This window comes from Gymnogyps californianus, chromosome 5, assembly GCF_018139145.2.
Source record: "Gymnogyps californianus isolate 813 chromosome 5, ASM1813914v2, whole genome shotgun sequence".
NCBI lineage: Eukaryota > Metazoa > Chordata > Aves > Accipitriformes > Cathartidae > Gymnogyps > Gymnogyps californianus.
Window position 1 is genome coordinate 2895536 of NC_059475.1, and position 23197 is coordinate 2918732.

The 23197-nt window shown below is 37.5% G+C and overlaps 1 protein-coding gene across 1 annotated transcript in view; it reads left to right on the plus strand.

The window, feature by feature from the left end:
- The window catches only part of SHANK2 (SH3 and multiple ankyrin repeat domains 2), a 319025-nt gene that overhangs the window by 26635 nt on the left and 269193 nt on the right, over positions 1–23197 (plus strand). The window contains exon 9 of the mRNA XM_050897450.1: positions 15100–15166. Coding sequence (XP_050753407.1) covers positions 15100–15166 — 67 coding nt within the window. The remainder of the gene's footprint in view (positions 1–15099; positions 15167–23197) is intronic.

Here is a 23197-nt window from a genome sequence, read left to right on the forward strand (position 1 = left end):
GTGTGTGAGTATGTATATATGTAGGCATACTCAACACAATTTCTTAAAAAGACATGATTAAAATTAAAAAAAAAAAGAAAAAAAGGAGGGGTCTCATGGTGATATATCCAGATGCGAACAATGATTAGTTATAATATGTTTTCTCATCACTTACCCTGAAGTGATTTATACCGAGGAACACATTTTCTCATTTGAGAAAGAGGCTTTAGGGGAATTTTACACATCACCTGGGGCATATTTATGCCTTTGTGGTGCTGATATGGTATCCGTTAGGGTATTAGGGGAAATGTTGGCAAATGAAAATATTCCTGAGAATAGTAGGGATACAAGATATTGTTCCAAGTAACACTTCCAACAGGAAAGTGCTTGATGGCAAGTTAGAGGTGACCTCAAGTGTCAGCAGATTTCCTGCTATTGTCAATTTTGAAGTATTGAGAAACTGTTAGGCAGATGCTTCTCCTTACTGACACACGAAGTACAATTGCCAAAGGTCAATATTTGGTTCTTTATACAGCTGGTGACAAAAAGATAACAAAGCAGAACGTAATACTTGTGCTGAAAACATGAGACAGCAAAGATGCTTCTGCCTCAACTACTTCTGAAGATATTGCAGCTACTTTTGAAAAGGCGGACCTCAACCTAAGGGGCTTTCACTACTACTCTCGCTTAGCTTGGTAAGGGCTGGATATAGTAAGATATACAGGAGCAGAAAAACACATATGGCTACAGAATGGGATTAAAATCCATTCACCTTGACCCAGTGAAGGTTTGCATAGTGCTGGCTGATCACTCCTAACCTTTGTCTTAACCCCCGTCATTTTTCAGAAAAGCAGACAAATGGAAGTAATACAGTAAAACATAAAGAAATGAAATGATATGATTCTCTTTTATTGAGAAAGGCAAAATATTGTCATACTTGGAGATGCTAAAAATACTTACTGCAGAATGTGTCTTTTTTTAAAAAAAGCAGTTGTTGCTGCACAGTTGTTATGTGACTGTAAACTTATGGAGGAGGGTCCATGGCACCATCTTTTGTATTGTGCTCCCTGGAAATGATCCGAGACCCTTTTTTCTTCCCCTTTGTGCTTTCTCTCCCCGCTCAGACAGAGGTGTCCAGCTGGAATGTCTCAGGTGTTCTCACATGCAGCAGAATTTCCCTGGGAAAACAGAGTGTCTCTGAGGTACCTAGGAGCCAGTCTGTTTTTCCACCAAATGGATAAACTTCCAAAAGCTCAAAAGCAACTGAAACTAGGTTGTAAAAGGGAACAAATTAAGCAAACTAAATTGTAAGGATCACTACCAGTTCTTGCCTCAAAGAAAGGCTCGTGTATGATTCAGACGCGATTAGTTGTCATGGGTGAAGTTGCAAGAGGCAATGGAGATTTGTATAATCTTAATTTAATTATAGGATTTCGATAGCAAGATTGAATATTGCTTCTGTGATTTTATTTATACAATATCCTAGAAGAGACGGCAGCAAGGGTAAGTTCTTAAATAGCCTGATCATAACAGCAGTCACACATAGCGTGTCTTATCCTTGTAAAAAGGTCAGCTGTGACAACTGTGCATGTTTTTTTCTGTAGCTATAAAGAGCCCAGTAAATCTTGTCATTGGAAATACTTTATTTTGTTGTTGTGTCTATCAGAAGACATTTTTGTATTTTTATTGGTTTAGAGCAAATTTGGGGTGAATAAATGTTGTGTCTCTAAGACACCAAAAAACCCCATTAGTCCTAAGACGGGAGCTCTTTGAACAAGATTAATATAAAATGTCCATTTATTTGTATTGCATTGTTGCCAGGGTTTTACATGTATTGAAATGGAAATGATAGGCACTGTATAAACATCTAGAGAGTGACAGATATCCAGTATTTTTTTTCTCAGTGTTCTTGCAGAGAAGTATATTATATCAGACTCTGCTCCAGATTTAACTGCGGGAGAGATGAGAGATGTTGTTCTTTTATGAATTCTTGATTCCTGTACCTGTAAGTGTGGTATAAGAAGGTTAAACCTTATGAGAAATTTGTTTCACAAACCATAGATAAGCATACTTGCGGTAGTCTGCTACATTTATATTTTTCTTATTGTTAAACTGTGTTATTTTGAGATATTCATACCATTCAGTTTCGCTGTAAAATGTAATACCTTATTACATTTTGTATGCCGCTATTATGTGTGTGTAATAGCTTTAGTGACACTGATAGAATTAGTCAATACTAATGAACCAGAAATATCAGAGAAACTGAAATCCACCTTTTGTGCTGAGGCTGCTTCTGCCATGATGCCCAGGATGCCAACGGTGTCCTGCTGTTCTCCTGTGTTCCTCTGTCTGCTTGTATCCAAACGGATTGTCGCACCCGCGGACTAGATAGAAGGAAGAAATTTTTTTACAATGAGGGTGGTGAAATACTGGCACAGGTTGCCCGGAGAGGTGGTAGATGCCCCATCCCTGGAAACATCCAAGGCCAGGTTGGACGGGGCTCTGGGCAACCTGATCTGGTTGAAGATGTCCCTCCTCATTGTAGGGAGGTTGGACTAGATGACCTCTAAAGATCCCTTCCAACCCAAACCATTCTATGATTCTATGAACTTACACTTGCATTTCTGGGCAACAATGATATTTTTATTTTGTGTCCATGTGCTGAGCACAACCTGTGAGTGGGACTCATGGGCACTTCAGGCCTGCAAGTACGGATTAATGATCATAGTTATAATGGTCGGGTGATATGGTAGCATGGTCTCTTGCTTTTGCATGACTATGCAGGCTGTTCAGTCTTAATTTCTGGCAATATCCGAGTGAGTTCTTGTTGCCTGTAAAAATGGAGGATCTATGCCTGTAGGACAGACTTAGCATCTTCTTGCATTGCCATTTGGAGAGAACATTCGTGACGAGCAGTTGGCATACGCTGCCGTCCCGTGTCCGTCTTCGTCAGAGTATGTTATTGGCATTGACTTTTACTGGACTGCTGTTTCCAAAGGTTTTATTATAGTTAACCCACAGAATTTGGAATGAATCCACCAAATGTATTAGGTAAAATAATCATGGTATTTTATTAACCCGATGCATTTTATCCTGAGGGCTTTCAAAAAGCATTTTCAGCCATTTGGGATTAGCAGTTTAAGCAACACTGTATTATTAAGTGTTTGCAGAATTGAATCCCATAAACAGTTTTTACTGTGAAATAGTGGGCAGTATCTACTGCCTACTGTGAGTAGGAAGACATTTTTCTGAAAGTGTTTGGGGAAGAAGCTGCTAATATAGCACACTTTGGCTTTTCCATGAGGTAGGACTGCCTTCAGAGGGGAAAGTTTTTACCCTACAGCAGCACAGATCTACACACTTGAGCTGAATTTTCTGTGTAACCTGACATGTACTGTAATTTCAAGGAAAGCAAAATCTAGCAAAGAGCACACTTTCTCAATCTTTTTCTAAAAGAGTTCAGCTGAAGAAGATTGCATTTCATGGCTTTTTGATTTAACATATTATTGGAGGGGAGGAAGAAAATTAAGTCAATTTTATTACTGGCTGTGTCTTATCTGATTCATCTGATGCTGCAACCTGGCTTTATCTGCGTTTAGTAAATACTCCTTTGAAATCGCTGCTCGCCCATGTAGCAGTAATAAGGATTATGTAATAACTGGCTTTTGATGGCTCTTTCCAGCTTGAGCTGGATTTTCCCATGGAATGAGTCTGTAATTGTAACTGTGTGTGTATCACACTGTTTGCTTTTTCTTTTCCATATTAATTATTAAAACATAAGTGTAGAAAAACGCATCTTACTTGAGAATGACTTGCTAGGTGGCATTTTAGCAGAGAAGCAGAAAGATGTAATTTTTTTTTCTCTACTTTTAAAATAGATATAAACATTAAATTTCCCAGTACATGCAGTGACCATGGAGGAGGCTTAATACAATCTAGACAAAGTAGGGTAACCTAAAAATCTTAGTTATTTCTCATCTAAAGAAACGGGAGGAAATAAAAGAATGCCATGAAGCAGCAAAGCTGTGCCTGGGATGAATTTGCCTGCATGTGCCTTTTTTGCTTTCTGACATGTTTCGTGGTAACTTTAATCGAGTTGCCGGTGTATTCAGTTCAACACTTTCTGGCAAGCTGGTTCTTGCATAACAACGGATCCTTTTGTCATAGGAGTTAAGTTTGCATTTCAAAGCCGAGAGAGTGAGATGATTTAGAAGTGATTTGCTCGCATGTTGTGAGGAAAGGACTTAGGTGTCCATGCAGGCTTAGTTTAATCTGAAGGTATTCAGTCATGGCTTATTCATGAATAAGAGTAGTTAAGTTTTAAGAATGCAGTTGTGTATGTTCATGAAAAGACAGTGTAAAATAAAAACCAGGTTCTACTTTTTAAATCATAGTAAGGTTGCTCGAAAATGAACAAGGCTGCCTAAAGGCATTTTAGGTGTCAGTCCAGTGTAGAGTCCTGCTAAGACAGTGCTGCAGGACATAAAGAGACTAAAAGGAGGTCACTCAGTGTGATAGCCTTCTCTTAATTTTGACTTGAATTCACTAAGCTAGTCAGCTCTGGCACTGTTTCATGGCTACTCAGTGTATTTCAGAGGACCCATAGAGGCTGTAAAATCTCTTGCAAGCAAACCCAGTGTTTTAGCAATGAAAGTGTGTTAGCACTGCAAGGCTTGGAGTGTACTTTTTTGATACCCAGCTAAATACATATCGTGTATTTGGATGCACATTGTTGTATATTTGCTTATTTTTAAAATATTAATTGCTCAAAAATATTTAGGGTAAAATCCTAGTTCCTTTGAAGTGGATAAAATTCTGTTTGATTTCACTGGGGTGGAAGTGTGTTCCTCACACCTAAGATTGTTTCAAAGCCATGCTACCGAATCTTTCTCTATAATCTATTCTTCTAAATATAATTATTTTTAATTACCATTTCCTGATTTTAGTACCATGCTATTTTTTTAAGTTATACAAAATTGCACACTGCATCCCAACAAATAACTTGCCTTACGCAAAGTCTTTAGCTACTAGGAGGTAATTCATGCAGTTTGCTGTAGCTGAAAACAAGATGGTTTCTCTTCTGAGCGAAAACTTCGTAAGAGTTTTGGAAGGCAAAAGCAGTGCTTGGGAGGCTATGATTGTAATTTTTTTCCACTCCCTGAACAGAGTGTGGGACATTGTTGCATTCCCTGCAGTAGCCGCTGCTGCAGAAGTCTCTTTGTCATTGCCCAGCTGAGACACTGACCTTGTCCCACCCATTGTAGGGTACTTTCCATGAGGCTTAGGCTCCAAGGGTGTGAAGAATGCTTAGATCTTGGTGCTGCATGTAGCAAGACTTGAAGTTTAAAATCCTAGTCTTCGATTACTATTAAAAAATAGCCGGGGTACCGGCGTGAGGTGGTCCTCACCAGGGAAGCCGTTGAGATTGCTTGGAGGGCTTATGTAAGGGACTGCAGCCAGCACAGCGGAGCTGCCTGCTTGCGCTCTGGAAAGCATGAATACTTTGACCTTAATACTAAGGTGAAGTGATCGTGGCAAGCCTTTGTTTAAACAGTGCTAAAATGATCAAGAGAATGATGAAGAGCCTCAAAGAAATATTGGCCCTTTCCCATAATTTATATTTTCAGATGCTAAAACTAGTTGTTGAGCAAATGTAAGGTATCTATTTTAAGATATTGCATGTCAATATCTGACTACAGATGGCTCCATGAATCATAGTTGGAAGAAGGAAAATGTTAGACACTAAGATATTGTTGCTAAGAGATTTTTGTACACAGTATGCTAACATGTGCTGGCAAATTTGGGAACAGTAGCAGCAGCATGCTTTTGGAGAAAAAAATTTCAGTGGTGAAGAAACTGTCTTCAAAGGACTATTTAAAGGATAGTAACATTATTGTGCTTTGTTGTATCAAGACCTGATGAAGATGAAATTGTCTTTCAAGCAGATAACGTACAGAAAACATCCAAAAGGTAAAGCTAATCCTGCTATCCGATGAAATAGAAAGTGGAACTAGGAAGAAAAAGGAAAAAAAAAATATACTTTGGGGTTTAAATTAAGCAAGTTTCAAGAAGATTAAAGGTGATGGTTGCTGATATTTTGCCATCTACTGGACATCAGATATATTAATAGACAAAGTTAGTTCCTTTCCAAATGCATAATACTAAGCTTGTATTACATTATATAATTAAAATTGTTAAGAGTTATTTTCTGTCCAGGAAAGAAGCATGTATGAAATGCTGAGTACGATTTTTTACTTATATTCTTTCATAACATTACTATGGAGTAATTTAGGAAAATTGCCAGCATTTTATTGTCCTGGTAGAGAACGGGGGTTATTTCTGCACTTAATGTAAATCTTTACTGACTATTATTTAAAGAAAAAAGAAATATTAAATTTTACTGCTTTTCTTTAGTCTATGTATATCTTATTCATCTTATTTCAGTGAGTTTTACTGAAACTTGAAACTGTTACACCTGAAATAAAGCTTCAAATTGATAAAGTTAATTTTATCAATTAATTTTATTTTATCAAATAAAACCTTTCAGTTCCGATATATTTTCAACAAAAACATTATTATCTTATGTACAAAATATTACACAACTATAAACTTCTCAAAATAGTAATTTGCTTCTGACATATTTCTAATTAGACATATTACATCTCAACTTCAAAACTGATTACTTTTTCATAAAGTTTTGGAGTGTAAATGTAAATGTGTGTCTCCATAATGTAAACATATGCATTTTCTTGAGGTCGTGTTTCATGTCATCCATATTATATGTATTCAGGAGCGCTGTTAGAAAAAGAGAATGATATTAATAGTATATTAATCAAGCATTTGCTTTTATTTTATGAGGTGAACTAAGAAGCTTCTGCTAGTTTTATTTTACAATGTTGCAGCCTCAAAGTAAAAAATCAACTGTAATGAATACAACTACAAAATGTGGGATGATTTTGATTTTGGAAAGTAAAATACAGAATTCATGATTATTCAGCATTTCTATTTTAGATTATATAGTTAATGTAACTGTATAGAATTTTCCAAGTGGTTCAGAAAAAAACCCATTTTGTTGTATTTATTGAATGCTTAATGTCTTCTCTAATTGAAAATACCTAAAGTCTATGTTGTGATTTGAGCTCAGAACAATGCTTGCCAAATTGTCACATTTTGTTAAGGTATTAAAAAGAATGTATTTCCAAAGGAAACTGAATTCTACATATGTTCTTGTATTTATTGAATAAACAAACATACTTCGTGCACAAGCTCTCTGAAACTGCTTAAGAAACCAATAGTGTTTGATCAGTACATTTTTCTCCCACACCTATGGAAAAGAAATTTGGAACGCAGATTGCTTCTTGCTTTTCCAAACCGAACTCCATCTGTACCACTGAAGAGAGTTTTAAAATCTACATGCTGCTCATATATGAGAGCAACTAATGCATATCGATTTAAGATTTTTTTTCGGAGTCTGCAGCGCATGCTGCATGATTTTGTGTCACTATTTATCAGGGATGGAACCTCATGGTGCTGTGTGCTTGCACGGGCATGCACAGGCATACCTGAGAGCAGGGTCTTTGCACTTCACCTAAATTTAACTTTCTAATGTCCTTGCGGATGACTGCTGCATACTTGATGGTGCACTGTGACAAACTTCAAAGTGGCTTTAAACTCCAAAAAGCCTTTACCTCTTCGTTTTATTAGGGAGAGCTTTTCTTTCGAGAGGACACAATAGAAATACACTGAAGTTGAACTACATTGCCTTTTCATTGCCCCACGGTAAGCACCATTAGATTTCCATGAGGAGCCTGTCTCCAAAGGTTGTGATTATAACGGAATGGTTTAGAGACTGCCTTGCTGTTGGATTATGACCTCTTGATATCGCAGCTATTGGGTGAATTGTTGATGTGATTTTTGTCTGGCAACTTCTGCTTCTTAAAAATGATAACAATTCTTATATATTTAATATTAAGAAAACACATCCTAGTTATGACATCTGGAAGAGCTTTTCCGATGGTCTTTTCATTAAGGAAGTGATCCCAACCATTCCTTCTAAATTCACTCGTGTTAATTTCTCACGAGTCTCTGCTGATTGTGAATCCTGTTGCATAATGGCTGTGACTGCTTGAATGGTGTTTCTTCATTTGTTAAAATAACGTAGTCCTCAGTGGTGCAATAAATAATTTATGATTTTGTAAGTCTGTGATGTAAGTGGAAGGTAATTTCTGGAGAGTCTTATGGTTACAGTCTCATTCGCAGGGTTGTATCACCTCTTCCTTCCAGTTCCACCTGAAGACGGGAACACGTAGGGTAGATGTACCTCAGAGTATCCTCTATGTCCATTTGCGTTTCCGCTGCTTGGCTGAGACTGAGCAAAGTCGAGACTCAAGTCGCATTTTGTCTTGGGATAGAGCTGTCTCCTTTCATGTACGGTGCGATATCTGAACTCATTGCCATTTCAAGCCTTCTTGAAAGACCATCATTTAGTGAGCGCTGCTGGGTAGCAGAGACAATGGAAGGGTGAAACATCAGCCCTGAAGGAAAGAATAATGAAATGTACTTTCATCAGGAAAGTGAAATTGTCTGGAAGAGAAGAGAAGGGGGAGAAGAAGCAGGCGGGGAGCGCTGACTGTTTTATCATGAACTGCTTATTGTGAGTTGCGGCTACAACTATGCAGCCCAAACAGCTTCCTCCGCTCTCCATTTAGGCAGAGCATTTTAAAGCTTTATGTCTCGCCTGGTCTAAAATTTAAGCATGTGCAGAAGGAAGTGCAGCAGCCTTGACTGAGAGTGAAACATAAATGAACTGAGAGATGCTCTCCTCACTCCCGTGTAGACAGTTTGCCAAAGTTCATTGGCTGGATTTAAGAGGGGACGACTTCAATTTCTGTCTTTTTTTGTATTGTTTCTTATTGGGTGGAGCAGTTTGTTCCAAAGAGCGATAATGTAATTTAGTTTTGGCCTTTCAGGGACTAACCTATAAAGATCTAAAATTGTATTTGCTAACAGGCTACAAAGATCTTGCTCTAACTTAATATAACCTCTACCTGTGATACATTTCAAGAGCGGAAAAAATCAATTGTGAAAGGTTAGTGACAGGTAAAGTGTGTATATAATTTCCAGTTTCCTGAAAGGAACAAAATGCTGCATTAATCACAATCCAAAAAATCTAAATACTTGAATGTAAGTAATTGATACATTGAGAACTGCATTTATGAGGCTGAACAGAGAGACGGTGGTGAGTCAGTGCTGCTACTTATATCTGGTCCAGAGTCTGAAAACATTATGAAACTCTGTCGCACTGAAATCTGTAACTGGACATCTGTCAGGTTTCACTGTTTACACGAAGTAGTCTTATTTGCCATTATTTAAACTCAGTTGCTTTGGGGAACAAGATTCAGGAAAGCAGAACTAACCAGATGCGTCAAATGTTTAATTTCTGAATTGACTTCTAAAAGCCAACTTAAAAACTGCCTGTATCCAGAGTGAACAGTTCTGACTGTAAATATCAGAAAACCAGAGGATGAGAATAATGCTATGCCAGGAGACAGAAATACCCTTCTAAAGGTGCCTCACCAGTTATGAGGGCTTCACTCCTCGTCCAGTGCCCTATGCTGGACTAGCAATCATGGGGTGGCCCCGTCTCCTGCCTGCTCCCCCGCCAGTCTCTGCGTCACAGCTACTTCATTCATTCAAGTTTCTACTTCACTGAGCTGTCACTTAGTAACCATGCATAGCAACTAGCCAAGTGTCAATTAAACTCCTTCCCTTCTTCACTAAATTGGTGGCAGAGCATCTGGCATTGCCTGGCATGGCAAAGAGTGAGGCACTGTAACCAGTGGCACCATTTGAAAGAAACATCTGTCTGTGAGACAGTAAGTGAGATGATGGGGTGACTGTAACAAGCTTTGCTTCTACCGAGGCAGAGCAAATATCCGTACAAACGCACAGCTTCTGGTCACGCTCTGCATTATGTACCCTGACAGTGACACCCAGCTCCCGTCTCCGCTCTGCTGCCTTGCCCAGTGAGTCGTTGACCCCACGGCTTGGTGCTTCACAGCCCTCTGAGCGGGTCTCGGCTGTGACCTGTTTCAGTGACCCCATTAACTTTTTGTTACGATGACATTATGAAGACAGAGTATCGTGGCAATAGGAGGTGATACTGCCAGTCTAGCTGCATGGGTTTACCCTACTTTCTTTTTATTTTGTATGAGTTACTTCCTACTAAGATACGTCTTCCTGCTTAGCTTTACTTTCTGCTCACTTCCCTGTTGTAAGCGTATGTACTTGTTCAGGCCAGTCATGTATGTTATCAAATGTAATTTGAAAATAATTAGGTGCCTGTGTTAACACCCTTAGTGGGGTCAGTTAAACTTGGACGGGAGTGAGCTGATAAATGATTCACTTTGGTTACTATCATTCATATAAAATTGCCTCTAATGATGATAAAAAAACCCACAACCCAAGAGAGTTTCTGTTCCCTGTATTGTGCAGTAGAATATATGGCAGAGATCCCAACCAAATGTCAGTGCAGCAGATAAAGATCCTGGTTTGGGTCTGAAAGCACTGTGCTTGAACTACTTAGTCATGCTTTTCAGCTGGACTTTGTTTGACACCGTGCTGTGACACCGGAGGTGCAGTCTTTCTGATTCTGGAGCTGATGCAAAGTAAATACGCCCTTTAAAAACAGGGCAAAAAAAAATGCAGGTTTTAGTGGAAATTGTAGATGAGTGATTTTTTTTTTTTTAGAAGGTGCATGAGCAGATTTTATCAGGTTTACAGAATGATGTGACTAAGGACATGCAGATTTTTGATGTAAGATAAGTGTCTTGTCTGTGGCAAAAGGACGAAATGAAAGGACATTTGCTGCAGGAATGAAAGAACCTGAATTATAGTAAGACTGCCATATATGCAGGTTTTAAAAAGGTGCAGTTTTTGAAGCTTCAGCATAACGAGTCTGTAGATAGCCTCTAGTTGTAAAGTGCTACCTCCAGCCTTTCATGGTAATATATCATGTCTGTAAATATGCATGTGATGCATTTTGATGACTGGAATCCAGTTCCTACTGGAACTGGAAAAAACTTTCACTGTAGTTTTGCTGGCTGTGCTGCTTTTTCACTGCCACGAAGAGATGTCTTGTGATTGGAAAAAAAAACCCCAAACAAAACCTTCTTTCCTGCCATAACCTCTCAATTAGAAATCTAGCCCTTGACTACAGAACGTCCTGAAAAGCAAAATATGGCTATTCAAAAACATGTAAACTATGAAGTGTGTAGAGAATCAAACTCTAGTATTTTCTGCAAAGATACTACATTAGTATTTTTTTTCTAAAGTACAATGAAATTTAGTATGAATATAGAACTTCAGTTAGGTTCTGATTTAGTTTTCATCTTGATCGAGGTGAGAATGTACTCCACCTTTATTTGGTTCAAGCCCTGCATCTTGTGAAGACCATTCACTTGTCCTAATGTATTCATGCTTATAGTTTTATTTGAACACACGGTAACTTTGGTTCAAGATACATTTTGACGGAAAAGAGGCTGTGGTTGCTGTGCTTTGTAGTTTGCAACTGTAAAAATTGAATGAGTATAATTTTGTATCTTTCCAATTTTTCTCTGACTTCACTTCCTCCCACACTCTTTACCCATCAAATTCAAGTGAGGTACATTGATGTTATGCCAGGAAATATTTGTACTTTTTAACTTTTTCTTGCTTTCTTTAGATCTTAACATATTTTTCCTTCATTTTTGCTGTTAGAATTTTACATACTGTTTTTGGCGAATTGAAGTAAATTAAATTGAGAGAAATGGTACCTTGAGCTTGCTGAATCTAGTGCTTGACTCAGAAGCAAGTACAGGAACAATTCTCTGTCAAGCTGTCTCTTAGCTATCTGGCAATATCTTTTTTTCAAGTAATAAAATGTGTTTATCACTTGAACAGCATGTTTACACTTGAATTTTAAAATCTACTCTGTATTAAAAATTCTTTCATTTGAGTAACATGGCTGCTGTCTAGCAAGCTGCCTGTCACTGGTGAATTCCCTGTTTGAATTTCACGTGCTAATTAGGGGTAGTGTTGAAGAGAGACATTATTGCTTGCTTATAATGTTGAGAAAAGCCCTGATCTACACACAAATTTATGAACCTGAACCAAGCCAGGTTGCAGAATGTGAAGTTAAAGAGCTAGCATTTGTACAGCTCTGGTGTTCCTTTCATAGAGCCGTTTGCCAGGGAGAATCCTGAGTTACACGTTAGAGGCTGTACAGAGGAGGCTGGGGGCCAGATTCTGATACGTTATCCATGCTGAGAAGCAGTTTCTTTCAGGAGTGGTTCCTGGAATAAAGGTTATCTTACTAGTGGTTAAAATAGTAATTTTCAGATAGCTAATTGCCTCTGTTGGTGATGAGGTGGCAGTGCACCAATCTACCTCTGTCTCTGACCTCCCCGATCTTTGCAGATATTATGGCATGCAGAAGTCTTATGACATATCTGAAAAGAAACACTATTTTTTCAAGTGTGGTCTAAAAGCAGAAGTGGTATTAAGTTGAACCAGTGTTATTGCTTTATAGTAATGCATTTTGCTCCCAAGAATCCATCAACGTTTGATGTAACACAACTGAGAAGTGCCCAAAGCAAAGCATTTCCTTACCGTTAATATTGTAATGAGAAAATAATTACATGATTTTCACTCGTAAGTGTGGTGATATTATATGCGGGTTAATTATTTACAGGAAAAGAATGATTATACTGCACATGCCATGCTCATGGCCGCCTGCTGAGGATTATTTTAAAACACAAGTATATACATATTGAGTATAACTGCTAGGTGCTATACAAATGTGGAATAGAATTTCTGCCATGAAATAGATACACTTGAAAGGAAAAGAAAACATAATTACTGTCTTTAGCCTTTACGTTGGATAGAAATTTTTAATGAAACAAGAAACAATTTGCCAAGGAAAAAAAGACAGAACCTGAAAAGCATTAAAAAAAATAATTGGGGGAAAATCTGGATTCAGGGTGTAAACATGATAAATGGTATGCTCAGTTGTTTGTTTTAAACTTTGCTTGGTAATCTAAAAAAGTTATTCTGATACGGTATTATACTTAACGTGGTAATTTCTTTAAAGTCTTCCTTGTACTTTACTAGCCAGTAGACTTTATAACCTAAACTAAATCAGTCTGTCTCTCTTTAGACCAACTATTGGTTGCTTAAGACCAAAAGATAAATTGGAGATTACTTCACTGTGTTTGAAACCATTTGTTTAAATCTGGGTCCTTCCACAAGGATTTCCAGGGCTGCATACAGAAAGGATTCATGAATAATGGCTTGAAGCATAAGGACTAATACAATGGGAGTCTCGGGTCTAAAGAAAGGCCTTAAGTGAAGTCACCAGGAGGACTGTAGAGGGGAGAAGAGAGTGTGATAATCTGACTTTCAACAATCCCATCTAGTTTTATTTAGGAGTATTGCAGTGAGTTCTTTTTTCTAAGACAGCACACCCATGCCTGTAGCAAATAGTCTTCCTAGTACTGCGTTTCAATGAGACTTCTTCCAGTGTTGCGGTAGGATGTATGGTAAATCCACTCGGAGCCCTACGTGAGATGTGCTAATGGCAGAAGGAGGCATCGTGTAAATAAGCGATGCTGAATGAAAAGTGCAGGAAATGTGTAATTATTTTATTTTTAGGTGAAATGGATGTAATGGTCATGACTCATGATTTAAGCCTGCTGTGAGTATTTGGAAACTCTTAAATACATAATAGTCAAGATTTTCTGTCTGTAGCTCGTTGCTTGTGTGTAAAGTCTTCGTTTTTTGAGGATTTCCCTATTAGTTTGTTTTGGTTAATAGGAAATAAAATTGTCCATTCAGTTTCCTGTGGTGAGTGCAGACATAAGGTCTTATGCTTGATATGTTAAAAGATATTACTCACATTAACTGTACTTCATACACATCCTAAGACCATTTCAGCACTTCAGTCTTCCTTTACATTATTCTTCACCCCTGAGATTAGTGGACAAACCAGCAGATAATCTTTCTTGGTCATCAGCGCAGATGTTTCCCTGAATTTTCAATCATTTCTTGTGACAAACTGTAGCCCTATATCCGGGGGAGTCCTAAAATAAGATTTTTTTAATTTTTTTTTTTTTTTTTTGGCCCGCACCCTGTATACGCAGAAGTCTCTGTGAGAAAGGTGAGCCCAGCTTAACCCTTTTACCTGCATCGGGAAAGCCACAGTGCCGTTAGGGAAACAGTATCTGTCATAATATAAAGCTGCAGAATGGAGCCAGAAAAGGCAATTGCTCAATATTCAGGGCAAAAATAGGAGAAGAAGAAAAAGGGAGGAGACAGCAATGGCATAACCAAATCACTTTCCTCATGTCCAGTAGAGATATTTCTCTTTTTAAGTGCATTTAGGTGAGAATTCAGAACAGACAGTTACACATCTGTGTTCGACAACCAGGAAATAAATGAAAAAGATAATTATTATTTTAGAACTATATTTATTAAAACACTTTAAATTCTATACATATGCAGAAACTTTAGCAGTTTCTCTTTTTTAGTCTTTGTTGGTGCCTTAGTGGTACCTGACTACTTGTAGTTCTTGGTACTTCTTCCCTGGTTATCCCATGCACGTTGCGTTGTAGCTCCTGTTTTCATTGTTCAGGTAAGTAGCGAGGCAGGAGCAATTAAAAGGAAATAATATCTTCCATGTGCCTCTCCGAGCCTCCTCCTGTAGCATTCTCCACACATCTGTATAGCTCCCAGAGCTTTGGGGATGGCGTGTTTAATGTTCACTGCTGGTTTTGACTGCCACAACATGAAAAGCCACAGCTCTTCCAGCAGTCTCCTGAGACATCCACGATCACAGCGTTCTTAGTAAATGAGGCACTGGGGGCCTGGCAGTGCTGCTTACAAATAGATTGAGATACCATTTCTCAGCGTTGTTTCAGAAATGTATTGCCTGTAGTAGTTGCAGAATGGAAGTAATAAACAGTTACTCTGCTGTGTGAAATGAAAATATATTTGTATCATGTTTGTCAGTAACGTAACATGCATATGTTCCTACTTAATAAGTGATGACAATATATTAATTGTAACTATTTTACAATCCTTTAGGTGGCTATAATAGCGGGAAATTTTGAGCTTGCTGAATATATCAAGAATCACAGGGAAGCTGATATTGGTAAGCAAAATATTTACAGACACTGCAAATAAGTTATATGTGTTTAAACCAGGATTTTGCAAAGATGTTGAAGCTGATTCTATGTGAGATATGGCTACAGGGCTGATGACAGTATTGTTTCAGGGAGATTTTAGAAGTAACTTTTCTATAAAAAACGAAGATGGGGAAAAAGCTGAAATGTTTTCAAAATATCATCTGAAAATGAATATTTGATAAGTAATGCAAAAGAGTGGTAGGTGCTTTATAAGTATAAATTAGACAGTTTGTAACAGATTAAATACACATCCACGTACCTGGAAGAGCCAAACTGGCTCTTGCAGGCTGTTTTGGCGTCAGCCTAAAGCAGCTCTCAAGTAGGAATAATTGGTCGGAAGAAGACAAAGAAAGATGCTTCTCTGCAATTAAATGAATATATGGCAGAAACTGTCTATCCATACCCATAAAACCATTTCCTCTCACTCAGTTTGGTGTGTGGCACTGGATGAAGGCTAGTGACAGGCGTTAAGGGCCCTTCCCATAAAACCTTAAGGCTCTTTAAAGATCTTTTTACATAGAGTTTTGCCATTAAAATAAAAACCAGTTTGATAAAAGTGATTTCTCATACAGTTTAATTAAAATGAGTTAAAATGCTTTAATTCAAGTTAATTAAAGTTCCACAGAAACATCCTGAAGTTGAATGAAAAAAGGCATTCCTTTTGAAGCAGGAGGGTCTGTATAGTCGTCTGCACTGATTTAACTCAGTGATGCAAATCTATGACTTGATAGTATTTAATTTATGTGGAAAACTAGGCCAGCTCACATGAAACTTAAGACTGTGAAAGAACTGCTCTGGATTAAGGTCTCCTTCCCGTTTCCCTTCCTGGTTGCATATGATCTGCAGGGATATAGTTAAAAATTCTGCGCGGTAATGTGAATTCTCGTAGCACTGTGATACTTCCAACTCTTTGCGGTATGCATTGAGAAAGCTGAGGACACATTGCAGAAAAGTTTTGCATAAAAGTCATAACTTCTACATAAAAGTTCGTAGCAAGTTTGGAAGGTTTTTACCTGAGATAGTGGGATAGTTCCTTTCCGTCTAAGAAGTCTTCATCCTTCTATGTTTATAAACAGTCTGATGTAAATATTGACTAAAAATGATCCAGTTATTCCTAATGGGGTAGGCATCTTATTGTTGTTTATATTTCCGTATGGCTAATGGTTTTATAACTTCATGAAGATGTGGAAATGAAAGGAGGTGGTTGTTTAGATTCAAATGTTCCCTTTTTTTCTGCCATGTTAGTGCTTGATATTTTGGCTTGCGTCTAGAGTTGGTGCGGAACGAGTACTGCACATAGACAATACACAGTATTATGTTTTATGCTTCTCTAAATGGATTTTGTTCTCTTAAAAACAGTTGTGTACAAGAAAAGAAAAAAACTAGTAAAAGAATGACTTGCTAGTATGAATTATGCATACACTTACAGTATGAGTAACTGTAAAGTAAAAGTAACACAGTACACTTACAAACAGTAGCCTCTAAACTGGTTTGCGTGAAGCCACATTGATGTTAATGTCATCATTTTTTGGACTGACCAGTTCTGCACTACTTTTCCTTTCCCCCGACCAGTGCAGGTTCCAAGTTATGTCAATGTGTGGGAGAAATTGGAATGTAGTTATGATGTAGCTGGATGAGACTCAGTCCAGGAGATGAGTGATAACCACGTGGCTGAGGCTTTAGGCAGAATTTATTATTGGTGACCGTAAAAACTTTCTGTAGGATTTGGTGATTTCTAGAAAAATGCTTAGAAAATATCTTCTATGGGAAGATTCTCCAAATTTTCCTGATGCCTTCCCTTTTCCACTGAAAAATAGAAATATTGGTGCTTCCATGATTCATTTGCACTTTTTGCAAGATGGTGGTGGATTGCGCATAACTATTTAAATTAGTAGATTTGCCTTAAAGAGTAAGCATTACGTTATGTTGTTTCCTCCCATCTAATTTAATTTAGCCAGACATTAGTCCCTTAAGATTTATTACTTAAAAAAAAAAAAAAGTGAGGTCATCGAAATGTCTATTTCTGGAATGTCTCCCAGTTTAAAAAAATAAATAAATCAAACAACAATATCCTGAGCAGAAAACCTGAGAGCTAGTATGATGATGAATGAGCAGAATAATGTCAGCATTTAAACTTCAACAAGTTGGCTTTTATTTATCTTACTTGTCTGGTTATCTGCTATATTCATGTAGTTTTGGATGTATTCCAACATATGTCATTTGAGTAATGTACCTTCTCAGAGCCCAGAGGCAACAGAGTGGGAAGGAATAGCAAAGAGCTTGAGAAGTATCCTCATGGAGATAAGAAGGACAGATCATACTATGAAGTCTCTTGAGAAACATTTCATCTTTCATCCCTCAGTGTATTTTTGGTTAGATATTGAATTTTGATATTGAACCGGTTCATTAAACCTTGTTGTTATTATTTTAGGCTCATTTAATAATTGTAATTACTTTGTATTTTGTAATTATTTTAGACTCATTTAATAATTAATAAGTTACAACTGTGGGAAATTCTGTGGAATATGTGCAGCTCCGGGTGGGTCTCTTTTTTTCCATGGAGGTTTAAGCTGGTAGATGATGAGCTGTTCAATCATTTAACAGTAAGCTGGTCAATGATATTCATGATTATTCGCAATAGCATTCATTGGAAGGAGGGGTTGGTGATGCATTGGGAAAAACTCCACATTGCTCTTGATTCACTGGAAAAAACTTCACAGTTCTTGGAAGATTTCTGACCTAATTTTTTAACTTTTAGTGATCTTCATACACAGTATCTTTAGCTATAGATACTTTTTAAATGCAAGCCTAATATACAGCTAAGTAATATAAGTGGCAATAATATTTTTTCAGAAAGAATCTACCTACTTTCCTGGGTACGTCGTCCTAAGGATGGGAAAATTTTAATTGGTGGTAGCGATTGGAGGCTGGACCTAACTTAGTAGCTTCAAGAGCTGGTTTTATCTGGTGACAGAAACAATTTTTTACATTTCTCAAACTGAAGTATGTGAAATATGAAAAATAATATTTGCTTGAAATCTCTAATCTTACATAGTGAGGAACTACACTATCCGTGTCCATCTGTTTTGACACGTGCTAATTAACATTATTCTTAGATAATTTTGTTGTCCCAAACTATTGCAGTAGGAAGTCACTTGTACTTTCAATGCAGAAGGTATTATGTGGGTGTCTTCCAGTTTGTCAGTAGTCACAAAGCTGTTTCAAGTAATATTGCCAAAACTGTAATTATAAGGATCTAACAGCAGTAATGTAATGCTTATGATTCATGGTCCTGTGCCATGCATTGCGGTGAATGAACTGCTTTGTTCGGTGGCAGAGATCATAGCTCAACCTTGCCGCCGAAGGAGGGTATCACTGCCTGTGGAGTAAAGGCATGAGTCCGCAGCGTGCCGACAGCAAAAGCGCTGCATCTCAATGCGCTGGTCCACAAGAGCTCCGCATAAATAAATACATATGCTTAAGCGCTGGGTATATCACTTATTATCTATTCCACCTTTGCCTGCCAATTGTATTTTGTTGGCGTTTAGAGTAGAATACCATTTTAAGCCGTACGCGAAGGCTGGGATTGTTCAGTTAAGAAGAGGCTGAATTGCATGTCTCAAAGGGAGTCTTTTTTTTTTTTCCCCTTGGCCTGGATCTGTGCCAGACTGTAGTGCTAAGACTGTCCCTATTGATGAAGGTGATGGAGAAGCAGCTCAGGTGGAAAATGACCAGGGTATCTTCTAGCAGTAGAAAATTCTAATTTACAGCAGAACCACTAAATCTTTGTTCTACAGATCAAATCCCGCAGAGATTGTTCTTCCTTTTTATTTAATTATAAAGCACTCATATTATACAAATGTGTTGAAATGCTGAAAAGCTAGGCATATATAAAATAAGCTTCTTTGCAATAATCATAAGACTTCACACTTCTGTAAACAGAAAAAAATGTAAAAATATCTATTTTAGAGCCAAAAAAGGCAAAAATAATGACCCATGGAGTAATGTGACATCTGACTGTAAGAGACAAATGTTCCAAGGTGTGTAGTGTCTGGTTATCTCACTCAGATCTTGCCAGATAGAAGTGTCTACTTAGGGCCAACGTGAGCATACATGTTTAGTCAGAGAGATGAAGTCTATCTGCTTCCCTTTTATAGAAGCAAAATGAATTAAAGTTTGTATCCAAAACAGAAGTTGTAGGTGCCATTGGCAACCTGATTAATCCAAGGAGTCCCTACCTAGTCATCTGAAAAAAAGAAAGAGGAGATTTTGCCAGTAGAGTTTCTCAGCTACGTAAAATTGTGCGATAGAGGCCACTCAGTTGGCTAAGCTGAGTGTGTTTCAGGACAGATAAAGTCATTTAGGGTTTCAAAACCATTAGGAGGGGTCAGAGCTGGTAGATGTACTCTGAGACAGCTCTGAGCAGTAGCACTTTGGTTGAAGAGCATGTACCACAACGGTCCTCCCTCCCTCCCTCCACGTTGTTTCTTCAGTCTGGAGAAAGCCTGATTTCTCTCACATCCTCATTCTGGACGAGTGCAGCTCTCTGTCTCTTGGATAATTTCACAGAGGAAGCTCGTGATGAAATGAGGGGCAATCTGTGGAAGGGGGAGACCTGGAATCCAAACCGCTGACTGTTCTCATGACTCTGATCTACAGTGCGTAAGCGTTGAGGCAAGGTTCCGCTAAGCAGTTATATTCCTTCTTGGCTGTAAGCCCTTGTGTCTCCCAGCAAACTGGAGTTTTGTAGAACCTGCTTCCGCTTAGCTGCGATACCAGCATAAAAATCTGTTAGTTATTCTGTCCTATTAAAAAATTTGACCTTTTCCTCTGAAAGTTCAAAACTGTGTGGGTTCTCTCACACATGCTCTCCCTTCATCTATCAGCAAGTCGCTTCTTCCTTACCCTGCTCCTTTTCCCACCATCAATTGCCAATTAATCTTTCCATCTCAGGTAGTACGTTAGGTGACTGGGTGACCAGTTTATTGAAGCTGTGGCATAAAAAGTATTTAGCACAGATAACTATTTTTTTTGACTTGGTGCTGCCATTTTCAGAAACAAACTGAGAAAAAAAAGCCTTGCAAGTGATTCCTGTGGCTTAGTACAATAAAAGACACCTTGCTGTCATTAACAGAGACAGTTCACATTAGTCGTATTTCAGACAGGGATGATGCAGTCTTGTAAGACCAAATCAAACATAAAAGATGAAGGATTCAGAGACCAAAAAAGAGTATCAGTAAAGGCTTAAAAACAAGATCCAGATTTCATTGTATTTATTTCTTTTATGAGGTTCTAAACATCAGGGAATCCCTTTTGTTTTCTTGACAGATGTTTGAAAGGTGAATGAAAATTGCTGTATCATTTAAAAAGTAATCCTATTTGAAACAAATTCAAATAGTATTTTTTCATAAAGCAAGAAAACCTATTACCATAAGGTACTTAGAAACTTGTTTTAAAAGCAATATGAAATACTTTGTGTAGCTTCTCAGATTATTTCAATTCATCATGCCCCCAAATTAGTTTTTTGAGGAATAATAACAACGTTGAACTAGCTTACTTTAATTATCCCTTATTTTGAAAGTCTTTGGAACCCAGTAGTATGTTGGAGCTCAGTGACTATTGTTCCATCTTCTTTTCTGCTTTGAGGAAGACATTACATATACTCCTGATGTACAGCACAGCAGTTACACATCGTTAAAAAACAATAATAATGTCCCTTTTTAAACGTCTTTTTTTTTTAACTAGCTATAGCACATTTATAATTTATTTAACTTTATGCATTTATTTATTGCAAACTAAGAGAAAATAATGGATTAAAAGATGTGATGAACAGAAAAGTTAATCCCTGATTGTTTTCATCCAGCCTGCAGCTGTCTGTGAGTAAATGAGCACAGCAGATTTAGGAAGCATTTGCTATACAGAATTTACTATGGCTTCTATAGGATGGAGGTACAAACCCCAATCATATATGTAAGAATATTGAAGCTTTCATTAGATACAGATATGCAGATATTAAGTATGTTGCAAGCTGATGATCCTTTGACTTGGATAACCTATTTTTAAATCTCTCTTTTGCCTTGGTTTTTTGTGATGAGATGAATTTTCAGATGGATTAAATGACATGGGTTGTTCTTCTTCAAGTGAACAAGGTTTGTTTTATATTGTGCATCTTGTCCTTCAGCAGCTCTGAAGCTAGAAGCAATAGGAGTCTTTTGTTTTATTTTTGTTTGCTTTTTGCTTTAGAAAAATGAAACACATTGAGCTGGTGTGCGAGTTTTTGTTAGTTGATTAGCAGACTAACTAATACTTGGATACTGTTGCTAGGCTTCAAGTCAGAGTTCCTGTATTCCTCTATAATTATGCAGAGATACGTGTATGTGATGGTTTGTCTGTGCTTTCACTTGGATATTTTTTTTTTTAAATATTGAAAATCTGCTAATATGGTAGGCTTATCCTTTAAAATATACATATTCCACACTGGGCAATTGCTTTTAAATGAAACATTTTTCAAGTATCAGTAAAAGTATTTATTTTTAATCGAATTGTGACTGTAAACATCTTAAGAAACATGCATTTTATTGTAGAATAAGCAGAACAGGTCTTTCAAAACACAAGGATATTAGTTGGTTTGTGGTAAAATTGCTTTTCTAACCCATTTGCTTTAATTAGATCAGAGTGATTGAGGTCAGCACTCTTGTTTTTTCAGCTGCAAGTGTTTCTATTAAATGCTAGCTGGCCCAATGAATATTCTGTTTGTTTACTTACTTTGGTTTGGGGAACCATTTAGGAATTTTGATTTGCATAAATCAAATGCCTGCAGAATACTTCTCAAGTTAGGGGAAGTCATATTTAGAAAGATAAAAGCAGAAACAAGAAAAAGACTTAAAAATCTACAAAACTGTCAGCAGCATGCAATGACTTGTTCTATTTTTATCGCATGTTACTTAATAGAAGCAAAAGGGACACAAACATGTATTATAGCCCTGTGTATCTGTCATTTGAATGTGAATAACATTAACCTGTTTCATACGCTAGCAGGCATTTTAGCATGGAAAAAGGATGATATTAGTGTAATCAGGATGGCAAAGACACTGAGATCTTCATTTTAAATGCATCTTGTTTGGTAGATTGTCATAATCCTATGTTCCCTTTTGCAGTTTCTTTCAAATACCTCTGCTAAGTTAATAATTATTTCTCATGTCCATAGAAAAAAACCCTTTACATTAATGACTTTTAAGCTGGGTTACAACCAAATGAATATTGATTGGTATGAAATAAATTTGTTGCTATTATTCATCTGTTTGAAGGGTTGCAAGGAATAGAATGTCGTATGCTCAGTCTTGCTATGAGGTAGCAAACAAATTGGAAAACTGGGAATTGTGATCTGTTAATGGAATTACATACCAAAACGTAGGACAGAGCTTGAAAAACTTACAGTGCTTTTCTTTTTCCCTTTGATCACAAGTAATTTTTTTCTCTGTGTGTATTAGTACAAAATTGTGCAGTAACTAGTTTTATTTCAAAGTTTAAACTTTATTTTCAGAAGTTGATTATTCTTGTTTGCCTTTGAACTTTGGTGTATTCTGTGCATATAACGTGGAACTGCATGCAGAGTAGCGCAAATTATGTAGTGCATGGTCATTGCCTGTGATTTCTTAGGCCTACTCAAAATTTTGAGCAGGAAAGTAAGGAGAGAACTGATGACATACATAACTGTTGGTATAAGTGCAGTAGACTTCAGAATGATTTGGCCTGGTTTTGTAAACCAGTCTGTAGTGTGTCCTTGTCACCCACCGGGTAGGCAACGATTGCCACAGCTACTCCTGTTAGAGTTTGTTTTACAGACTGAACAACAACCTTGTAATTGAGCTGAAAATAAACTATCGGAGGAATCCCAGGCCACCTTCAGTGCCCTTGCGCTAGTTTTGGTCTCGGGCAAGAACTCTGTGGTCTGAGCAGTGGGTGCAGGTCACGCAGGGCTCGCTGGCTTATCCATG